The 12,091-nt window shown below is 36.5% G+C and overlaps 1 protein-coding gene across 15 annotated transcripts in view; it reads right to left on the bottom strand.

The window, feature by feature from the left end:
* PPFIA2 (PTPRF interacting protein alpha 2) overlaps positions 1–12,091 on the bottom strand; it is a 455,764-nt gene that overhangs the window by 61,348 nt on the left and 382,325 nt on the right. For all 15 annotated transcript variants that reach the window (XM_074325351.1, XM_074325350.1, XM_074325355.1 and 12 more), the window contains one exon: positions 832–925. In XM_074325351.1, the coding sequence (XP_074181452.1) occupies positions 832–925 (94 nt within the window). The remainder of the gene's footprint in view (positions 1–831; positions 926–12,091) is intronic.

Below are 12,091 nucleotides of genomic sequence, written 5' to 3'. Positions count from 1 at the left end.
TGACGACAGCAGTGAACATTTGAATGTATTACAGAATTGTACACTTGAAACCTATGTAACCTTACAAGCCACCCCAATAAACTTTAATTAAACAAAAAAAGGAAAGAAAGTGAGGAAAAGGAGTAACTGGACAACAGATTCTGGAATAAAGGGAAATTCTTTGGCTTTTAAAGAACATGTTCTAAAGATAATATTATGTCACTGAAAATGTTACTATGTATTTAAAAATATGTTATTAATAGGCCCTGCTTTCGAACAACTGTTGAGACTCAAAATTTGCCAATTTTGCAAGTCATTTAAATGTTCCATATTATATGTGAATGAAAAGATACACTACCAGTTTCTTGACAGATGCAAAACAATCTGCTGTGAGTCTATAATTAGTTTATATTCAATCAGTTAGAGAAATATTCTTTTAAATACGGCATTTTAAGAGGAGATACTTTAATTGTCATGAGAAGAAACACGACTTTAGATGGTATGCATTCTCATTTTATCATACCAATTCAATACTGAATTTAACATCAAATAGAATATTACATTACTTGTAAGGCTGCAATTGAAATATTTTAAATATAATTGCGTTTTGAAATAAAATGCTTTGGTATCTTAAAGGAACTGTTTATTTCTATCACAGGCCATTTTTTTAATATTCATTTAACACTAGCCCATTAGACCAGGCAACATGAGCACTGAATAATTTTAGGGCTCACCATGACAATATTGACCTCAGTCTGCTTTCTTTCCAACTACTCTCTCTTTACGTTCCCCAGAAGCAACAATAGGAGTAAATTAAATTTAGAAAAAGGAGGAAAACATCTGCAAACCTACTTTTTCTTCAGTCTTCTATCCTTCTCGGCTTGAGTTCCAAGTTTGCCTAACCCCAGGGACTCCTGAGCTGCAGCTTCAGTCTCCATAAAGCCTCCTGTGAAGAAGTAACTATTCACATTACATTGGATACGTTGAATTAATTCTGAAATTAAATTCTTAAAAGTTGTTTTAAATAACTGTTTAGTATCACATTATTTTTTTCCTTTTTTCAAAATAAAGATATTTCCAAACCAACATGCATGCAAAAAATGGCATGGGTACATGCATAAACGTACACTGAGAGAATGAACAGTAAAAGTACCTGTTATACTATTCAATGACACCTAGTAGCAACATAATACATATGGCCTATATATGGACAAACATGTGAATATATAGCTTGCAACCCTCTCAGTCTCTTTTTCTACTTTTGTTATGAAAACTAAGAGTAAAGACATGTGTTTTTCAACATTAAAAAAATTCAAAATATTTTACGTATGATGGGATAAATGATAGCTCAATGAGTAGAAACTCAGGTGTATGTCTTTAATTCCAAGTCAAGAAAATGGAGAGGCATTCCCTGACTTCCAAAAATTTTCATACCCTTCTAGAACTCTCTTTTGCCGCCTGCCTGACTCCTATATTCAATACAAACCTTACTTCCAGAATGTCCTATGTTCCGGCAGATTTGGTTTTGTTTTCTAAAATTTATAGCAATACCTGGAAAAATATTTAAGTCTTTCTTTAAAAGACCCTGGTAATAATTGTTTTACCCAGTAGTTAATGATGTATTTGGGCTAGTGGCAATTTTATTGGCTTTGTAATATATACAATAAATGTAACCTTAGAATGAAAGAAGAGAAAAAGAAAAGTGATAGGCATCAAACACAGAATTACACATTTTACAATGCAAGTATTTAGTTCAGAATACCTAAACATATAATTAATTCATACATTATCTGTTATAATTGAAAAATGAGAACTTAATCCTGGGCTCTGTTTTCTCTTTGGTATTTATTCCATGTAGAAAAAATGAAAAATGCTCACTATTTTTAATTGGGTTAAGATAGATAGATAGATAGATAGATAGATAGATAGATAGATAGATAGAGATAGAGATAGAGATAGAGATAGAGATATATATTTAATGAAGGGATTTATACTGCAATTAAGTTCAAGATTAGGTGGAAAGATTTAAGATAATACTAACTCTTACGAAGACTACACAAAAATTTTTACCAATATATCAGCAAATAAGAACTATTAAAGACAACTTTTACCCTGGTCATTGATGGATATTTCCTTATTTATCATTTGCGAGACTTGACCAGAGATAAGTTTTGTTGTTACTGTTTTTCATAATTTATTTCAGTAAATAATTTGTAATACTAGATAATATTAATTCTGGAGCATTGCTATAATGAGTTAATCTATAGCCTAGTAACTCTGTTACTAAACTGGGTAATTATAAGAAAGTTCTCTTTAATTGAAAACACATTGATTGCTCTCTAGATCTTATTCAGGGAATCATAGTTTGGGGACCAAAATTTATTTTATTCAATTATGCACTTGTGCAATTTACACTTAAATAATTTTTTTATTATGAAAGATTTTCATTGTTGGTATCATTAGGAAAACCAACCATGAGCTGACTAAAGTACTCGAGAGGATCATTTTCAAATGTGGAATTTTCCATTACGCACAGTGAGTGAATATTTTCATTTTATTTCTCTCATAAGTATACTTGCCTTACTGTACTTCCATCAATTATATTAATCACGATCTGCAATTAACAATAAAATTGTTCTCTTGAAACGGAAATGGAAATGATTAATTCACTTGAAAGTTACAAAATTCTTCAGCAGTCCAGATGGGGATGTACACCCATTCAAAACAGTAAGACATTCTCAACCACCAGGTGATTGTATCAATTAGGCTTTTTATTTTCTGAGCAAACAACAACTAAATTATGATGTAAATTTTATCAAGAACCCAACATTTTAGTTATATAAACAGAACATTGTTAAAAGTAAAAGCTCTAGAAAAGAAAAAAAGCTCTAAAAGAATTGTGTGACTCAAAACTAGACCCAGAAAATAACAGACATTAGAGTTTCCTTCTCATAAATATGAGTCATAAAAATAAAAAGCAAGAGGATCTTAGAAATACTCCGAATACTTCAAAATCTAATACGCTTTGAATGAAAGATTTAATAGAGAATTGTGGCCATATCCTGTTTGAAAATGCCAACAGAGAACGACACTTAAGGCCATAGTAGGTAAAATTATTTTTAAGCATCACATGTAGGAACATACCCTTAGGTAGGATCAAAAGTCTAATTATGTGCATATTTTCAGCCCAATTAAACTATTTCTAGATGAGAACATTCTTTCCTAGAATTTATCCAGCTACCCCATGAATTTCCGGTTCATCTTTCCACATACCTGACAAGCCAACTGGTAAGGATGACCTCGGCCAAACCAGTTTATGAACTCTTTAATGATATGGATGATTATCTAAATCTGTGAGAGTTTGCCTCATTTTGTGCAGATATCAGGAGGCTCCTAAGGTTGTGTGTACTTTAGGAATATCTATTCACCTGTATCAATATTTTATTCACCAGTCATATGTGGCTACTGAGCACTAGAAATGTGGCTAGTCCAAATTAAATACTGTAAGTATAAAATATGCACAAGATTTTGAAAACTGAGTACAAAAATACAGAGAGTGCCAAAACAATGTAGAAAGGAAAACTATATTAAAATTGTAATAAAAAAATTGTAATACTCAATATACATTGGTAACAAAAGATGAATACAAGTCACGTTTGACTTCTGCAATTACAAGAGGTGCTCAAAGTGGTTACCATCAGTGTCCAGACACTTCTGATGATGGCAAACTACAGCTTGAGCAATGCTGATCAAGGATCCACTTGCATACATTTTTTTGGCACCCCGGTATAAAAAATAGTATCTAATTAACACTTTTATATTGATTACATGTTGAAATGATGTTTTTGTATATTGGTTTAAATAAAATTAAGGATGACATATGTGACTCCCATTGTGGTTTGCATTATATTTCTGTTGGCAGTGCTATATACTAGTGGTTCTTAACAGGGGGCAGTATTTATCCCCAGAGAGAGTGTAAATATTTACGTATGTTGGTGGGGAGAGGGGGTTGCATTTTCAGACATTACAATGACTGAAAACTGTAATTGATATCTATCTATCTATCTATCTATCTATCTATCTATCTATCTATCTATCTATTAAGTAGAGGACAAGGATTCTAAACATTCTCAATGAGTTGAGAATTCTTTAGCTTGTCCAACTTCTGAAAATGGCAAGTGCCTGTGATGAGAAACCCTGGCTTGGGGAAGCTAGAGCTTACACGTTCTCCAGGAGATCCATTAGCAATGTGGGGAGAGCACCATTCACTCTACCCACCTGATGGCAGAAGGTGCCCTGGCATAGAAGGTTTGAGTCTCACGATTCAGTGGATACTCAGATGATAAACTGCACATCACCTTGTCTGTGTTCCCCTAGTGGATGAACATATAAAAGCCCAAGCCCAAATCCTTGCCCTTGTTCCCTGAGCTAGTATTTATCACTCAGGTGTACTTACTTTTTAAGGTCTTTGAGGACTTGAAAGTGTTGGAGACAGGGCCACAACAGGGCCACTCCTAGGGTGTGAGGGGCTCAATCAAGTATTAATTTTCCATATATACATTTGAGTAACCCCAATTCAGTGAGGCAAAAATCTAGTGGTCCAATCTTATACGATATCATTCTGGCCAGGAGGAGTAAATGAGTCACTTGACAGAGCTCCCTCCTGGAACCAAGGCCACTGGTCCAGAACAACCCCATAGGTGCAAGTTTCTGGGCTCCCCAGGACATCTGGTCAACCTCAGACATGGAGTAGACAGTTAAGGAGTAACCTGATGGGGAGAAAGCGGGACTCAGGTCCACATAGTTTAGTCAGATTAGATGACCCTGCCTCCCTGGCAGGTCCCAGGGTCTGAAAAGTAACAGACAATTTCAATGCTTCTAGTAATAAGAATGACAGAGGTCTAGGTCTTGGCTGAGGGTGCTCTGCCCAGGTAGCACTGCCAGAGCCAGCCTCTCCCAGGCATCAGATGGAAGCTCTTAGAGAATTTCAAGGAAGGTGTTTCAGTGTGAAGTTTCCTAACACCCAGCCTGAGGAGTTCAAGAAAGGAGACTCCATATGCCCACATCTGTATGTGGTACTGGTTGGAGATATGCGTCCATTTGGGATGTGAAGGCAAGTATCTCTATGTTGCCTGGGCCTCAGATTTCATTCAAAATCATTTATTTAATTTGGTCCTTGAGGTATAAGTCTGGAGAAATTTCTGATCAAAATCCACATTTCAGTAAAGGTCTCTGCATCTCCATTTTTCTAGCAGAGGATCCTTTATTGGATAAAAAAGGGAGGTCTAACTCCAGAGAAACTAAGACTATAATCTGTTTATGACCGGTAGCTTCATCTTTCTGTCATTTGACCTCCCTTCAGTATTATCCATACCACTCATTTTGTATTTAGACATACTTGAATTGATTAATGGTTACTTTATTATTTCATGTCTGTTAGTCTGTCAGCTCTGTGGAGGGTGCATCTGGGGGCAGTGCCTTGCTCATAAAGAGAATGTAAAAAAATGGACTCAGAATTGAAGCAAAATACTGCTTTCTTCAAAGAAAGGGCCTTCCATCAGGAGGAGAGTCATCTCTAATTGATACATTATTACATCTGTTGGTTCCATAGCATCTAGGAACAATTTAAGTTTCTGGGTAAAGGCCAGCACAGCCACCCAAATTTTATGTGCAGAAATGTGCCTGCTAAATAATGCTGATGTAATGTTGAGTCTGTTTTTCTCACTGTGAAATTATTTTCTGCATTACGCTGATTATAGCAAGCCAATGACTTTGGACAATAAAGGAAAGGGTAATGCAATTTAGCATGCAAACATATTTATGAAATGTATTGTTTATCCTATGCATTTAAGGGAAATTTGTAAAAGTAGTTTCTTTATTTTTTTAAGTCAATCATATGCTCATTTTATATATCTGTAATTGGGGATTCTGCCTGTTCAAAATTAATACATTTTTATCTTTTTACTGTTTTTTGCATAGCTTTACTATAGTATTTGGTTCTATTTGTTCAATTCTCCATTCTTGAAAATTTCTGTTTTTTTTATTTTATTTCTGTTTCCTCTCTTGCAACGCCTGTCAATGGCCTCTTTACTCATCAAATTAACTTTTAACATCAGCTAGGCTGGTCATGCATATTCTGTTCTTTTTTTTCTTTATAGTCATTATTAGTAGGGCTCTCTGAAGACCCAGGAGAGCTGCTGTTTCCCAGATGGTAACCAATGCATGTTAAGATCACATGCAGCAGACCATTCTCTCAGGAGTAGTACAAATTTTAACATCTGTCTCTTTTTCACACGCTATCACCATTTTCCTAACTTAGTAGACTGACTGTGGTGTGGTCCCTGGTTGCTCAAACTCCAGCTTCTGCTTGGATACTTCACCATGGAGCTTAGATCATTTCATTCATGGGCTTATCTCTGTTTCAAGTTGCTGTCCCCGATCTCTGCCATTTCCAGTCTCTCTACAACTAGGTAACATAACCTTCAGTTCCGATCATTTATTTTCTTTGCTTGATAATTTAGTCTCACACTCCTGACTGCAGCCAATATCCACTTCCTAACTCACCATAGAAAAGACCCACATTCCTCTTAGAGTTTGTTCTTTCATGTGGTGTCAGTACACTTTTCTCAGGGATAAGTTCTATTTGTGACTCTAACTTGACACCTTTTCAATTCTGTAGGACAAGTGCACTTAGATGTTCTAGTAGAATCAAATATATCCTGTAAGAGAAAAATTAATAATCTGATTGACAATCTGCTCCTCAATGACAATATGTCTGTATCCTTTATAAGTAAACTTGTACTTTGTGATGTATTTTTTTACTGTTGCTTTGTTCTTTACTTTTTCGCGCATTTATATGTAATATCCTAAAGAAGTTGAAACTTCCTGAAATAAATGTTTTTAATTTCATGAAGTTACCAAGCTTGCTCCACAGGACTGGGAGCTCAGTGAGTTATGTTTTGACTGAAATAATCCCAAGAGTATGTGGCATGGAGCGCTAGACCAGGAAGTAAAGGCGGGGAACCAATACCAGCTCTCTTCCAAGCAGCTGCTTTGCCTCGATGATTATTAAAATCATCTCAGTTTCTATATAGTATATAGCATGTGGGCCATTACAGGATCTTGAGATATCTTCTTACTCTAAAAGTTTAATTTTAAAAATACAAATGCCATTTTACAGTAAACTCATGGTACATATTTTGTAAAAAAAAAAAAAAAAAAGTGCAGTCAGATATAAGGCTTAAATGTTGGAGCTTCACAGAATCAGGATTACTAAGATTGAAGTAGATCTGAGAGTTCATGAGCTCTAATCACCTTGCCTATGCTTGGATCCCCTCCAGAACAGTCTTCCCAGGTTTTACCTAGCTTTCACTTGACAATCTCCAGTGACAAAGAACTCATTACCCCATAAGCTAGTTTTCTGGACATAATTCTGACACCCCAGAGTTCTTTCTGACATCGAGGTGAAGTCAGTCTTTCTATAACTTTAACACTTTGGTTATAGTTTCAACAAAGAAAAAGCCAGTAGCTCTTCCACATAACAGCTCTTTAAATATTTGTAATAAGACATCCAGATGGGTCATCAAGAAGAATAAACACACCCATTGACTCCTCCAGATTTTAATCCTCTACCTCAGCTTAATCCTCCCTTCCAAGCCTCCTCCAAGTTTATGATCTGCCTCTGAAAGTGTAGTGATCAGAAAGGGATACTATCCCTTAGTTGTTTTCTTACCACAGCAGAGTAGAATGGAAAAGTATGTTTCTTTTTATCCTAATACTATGTCTACTAATGCCTACATGTATTGATTAATATATTGACTCAGAGTCACGTGAAACTTCTAAATTTTTCTTAAATTTATAAAATGCCTCCAGGAGCTATATTTTTATAGTGAGATATTTGGGATTCCCTATATTTCACCTTTTTCCGGATAGTCTTTAGAAATAACACAATTTTTTTTTTTTGCATTTGTGATTCCTCTCCATATCAGTAATCCACATATCAGATACCTGTACTGTTAAAATGTTTATATCCAAGTGATTGGGATGTGTTGACTGAGGAGAGAGTAGTTTGAACCATGGCACTGGAAGCCTTGATCCAAGGCGGCATCACTCATTCATTGGCACTATTGCTGGAGAGTTATTCAACCAGCTACAATTCCCACCCAATTTTTCCATCACCCAGACCCTGTTTTGAAATCTAATCCACAGGGATGTCGGAAGTCACGCTTGCCACTACCTTTCTTGTTCTGTTTCTGAGCAAGATTGTCAATAAAACAAATGAGCTTCATTTGACATGACTATTTGTAACACAGCTTAATTTGCTTTGTTTCAAAATAGGTTAGTGCTTTCAAATAAAATGAAAAGTCAAACCAATGGGGATTCTAATTACCGATGCATAATCATGGATCTTGGGGTTCAGTACCCTGTCCCTAGTTGTTCTGACAGGCAACATAGAAGGCAAACTTTTCTGGGCCAGAAACACAGTGAAGTTTTTTGATGTTTATGTTACTACCCATCTTACTAAAGTGAAAGCTTTTTGATGCCAACAGCCATGCTTTAACCTTTTTTAAAGTCCATGGTCAATATTCTGCACTTAACAGTGATTCCACTTATTCACTCAAAGTAGGAATAAATAAATGGTTTTAAATTATCTATGTTCTTCCCCCTGCCCCCCCCCATTAAAATTGCAACTTTCATGTGCTTCAATGATCTCTAGCTAATGCCTCTTTTCTGGGTGAAATCTTTCTCTTTAAGTAAGCAGATACAAGCAAACGTGAGTTTTTAAATAGATCTATTTTTTTTGTTTGCGGAGGGTGGTCAGTTAGGGACAGCTGCTGAGAGTGAACGCTGGCCAGGAGGTGTTAACTGTGAAACACTCCAGGCAGGAGGCAGAGTGTGTGCAAAGACTCTGAGGCTGGAGAGGTTGCATCAGTCACTCAGGAGTTCTGCTCCTAGGTATAACGCCCGTGGCCAGGGAAACGTGTGATACAGCCCTGTGCTCCCAGAGCCCGAGCTGGAATGGGCCTAGCATGTCTGACAGGAGAATGGATGAATGTGTGTGACCCACGCACACAACACTATACAACCATGGGAATGCATGAGCCATGGCCACTCCCAGGAGGTGAGTGAGTCGCCCAGGCAGCCAGTCCCCAAAGCGGGCACATATCATAATCCATCTGAATGCAGTAAAACAGGTTAACTCAATGCCTCAGCTGAGAGGCGCCCACCTGGAAGTTAAACTATGAGGCCCAGCAGGACATGATTGTCATAAATGTCAGGGTACTGTCACCCTGGGGAGAGGGCTTGTTGTCAGGAGGGACACCAGTGGCTTCTGGACTGCTGGAAATGTCCCATTTACTGACAAGAGTGGTGAATACAGGGTCCATACTATAGTGATCTTTAAACTGTATACATACACGTATATACACACATGTATGTACATATATTTTGTATGTATCTACTCTTTAAGCCTGGAGGTGGGGTGTCATATGTATAAGAAAAAAAGGAATTGATAACCATGTTTGAAGGTTAAGTCACCAGTAAGATTCCATGATGACAGCTACAGTCATTCTGGTTCTGGTGCTGACGCACAACACGGTCTCACTGTGCTTTGGCAGTTCCCAGTCCAGCAAGAGGCAGGTCACTGTGAGACCCTGTAGCTCTTGCTGTACCGTTAGTGTTGCCCCTAGAATCCCAGCCTGCAACCCGGCTGGCTTTGGGGAATGCCTGGAAGGAGCGATGTATACAGAGTACCGTGTTTCTCTGAAAATAAGACCTAGCCAGGCAATCAGCTCTAACGTATCTTTTGGAGCAAAAATTAATATAAGACCTGGTCTTATTTTACTATAATATAACGGGTATAATATAATATAAAATAATATAATATAATATAATACAATACAATATAATACATATAATACAATATATATAACATATATAATACCGGGTCTTATTTTACTGTAAGACTCGGTATGATATGATATGATATATGATATACTATTAATATAATACTGGGTTTTGTATTAAATTTTTTTTTAAGTTTATTGGGGTGATAATTATTAGTAAAGTTACATAGATTTCAGGTGTACAATTCTGTATTACATCATCTATAAATCCTATTGTGTGTTCACCACCCAGAGTCAGTTCTCCTTCCATCACCATATATTTGATCCCCTTTATCCTCATCTACCACCCTCCCCCCTTCCCCTCTGATAATCACTAAACGATTGTCTGTGTCTATGAGGTTTTGTTTCTCATTTGTTTGTCTTGTTCTTTTGTTGTTTTTGGTTTATATACCACATATCAGTGAAATCATATGGTTCTCTGCTTTTTCTGTCTGACTTATTTCGCTTAGCATTATACTCTCAAGATCCATCCATGTTGTCACAAATGGTCCTATTTTATCTTTTCTTACCACCGAATAGTATTCCATTGTGTATATATACCACAACTTCTTTATTCATTCATCTATCGAAGGACATTTTGGTTGTTTGCATGTCTTGGCCATCATAAATAAAGCTGAAATGAACATTGGAGCACACTTGTCTTTATGGATAAATGTTTTCAGATTTTTTTGGCAGATACCCAGGAGAGGGACTGCTGGGTCATATGATAATTATATTTGTAATTTTTTGAGGAATCTCCACACTGCCTTCCATAACTGCTGCACCAGTCTGCATTCCCACCAACAGTGTATAAAGGTTCCTTTTTCTCCACAGCCTCTCCAACACTTGTTACTATTTGTCTTGTTGTTGATGATAGACATTCTGACTGGGGTGAGGTGATATCTCATTGTGGCTTTTATTTGCATTTCTCTGATGGTTAGTGATGTTGAGCATTTTTTCATATGTCTATTTGCCATTTGTATGTTCTCTTTGGAGAAATGTCTCTTCAGGTCCTTTGCCCATTTTTCAATTGGGTTGTTTGTTTCTTTTGTTATTGAGTTGTATGCCTTCCTTGTATATTTTGGATATTAGCTCCTTATCAGAGGCACTGTTTTCAAAAATCTTCTCCCATTCAGTTGGTTGCCTCTTTATTTTGTCGATGGTTTCTTTTGCTGTGCAGAAGCTTTTAAGTTTGACATAGTCCCATTCACTTACTTTAGCTTTTACTTCCCTTACGTTTGGAATCAAATTCATAAAATGCTCTTTGAACCCAAGATCCATAAATTTAGTACCTATGTTTTCTTCTATGCAGTTTATTGTTTCAGGTCTTATGCTTAAGTCTTTGATCCATTTTGAATTAATTTTGGTACATGGTGACAGATAGCAGTCCAGTTTCATTCTTTTGCACGTGGCTTTCCAATTCTCCCAGCACCATTTATCGAACAGGCTGTCTTTTCTCCATTGCATGTTTTTTGCTTCTTTGTCAAAAATTATCTGTTCATATTATGTGGTTTTATTTCTGGGTTCTCAATTCTATTCTATTGGTCTATGTGTCTGTTTTTCTGCCAATGCCATGCTCTTTTCATTATTGTTGCCCTGTAATACAAGCTGAAGTCCAGGAGTGTGATACCTCCAGCATTGTTTTTTTTTTTCTTAAGATTGCTTTGGCTATTCAGGGTCTTTTGTGGTTCCAAACAAATCTGATGATTTTTTGTTCTAGTTCTTTTAAAAATGCCATTGGGATTTTTTATGGGGATCGCACTAAATCTGTAAATTGCTTTGGGTAATACGGCCATTTTAACTATGTTGATTCTTCCAATCCATGAGCACAGAATGTCTTTCCGTTTCTTTGTCTCTTCTTCAATTTCTTTCAAAAATGTCTTATAGTTTTCAGCATACAGGTCTTTCACATCCTTGGTTAAGTTTATTCCAAGGTATTTTATTATTTTTGCTGCAATTGCAAAAGGAATTATATTTCTTTATTTCTTTTTCTGAGATTTCATTGTTAGTATATAGGAATGCAATGGACTATTTTGTGTGTGTGTGTGTAAGATTTTATTGGGGAAGGGGAACAGGACTTTATTGGGGAACAGTGTGTACTTCCAGGACTTTTTTCCAAGACAAGATGTTGTCCTTTCTGTCTTAGTAGTGGAGGGTGCAGCTCAGCTCCAGGTCCAGTTGCTGTTGCTAGTTGCAGGGGACACAGCCCACCATCCCTTGCGGGAGTT

The sequence above is a fragment of the Rhinolophus sinicus genome, linkage group LG02 (assembly GCF_036562045.2).
Source record: "Rhinolophus sinicus isolate RSC01 linkage group LG02, ASM3656204v1, whole genome shotgun sequence".
NCBI lineage: Eukaryota > Metazoa > Chordata > Mammalia > Chiroptera > Rhinolophidae > Rhinolophus > Rhinolophus sinicus.
This window is presented reverse-complemented; position numbering and strand designations above follow the sequence as displayed.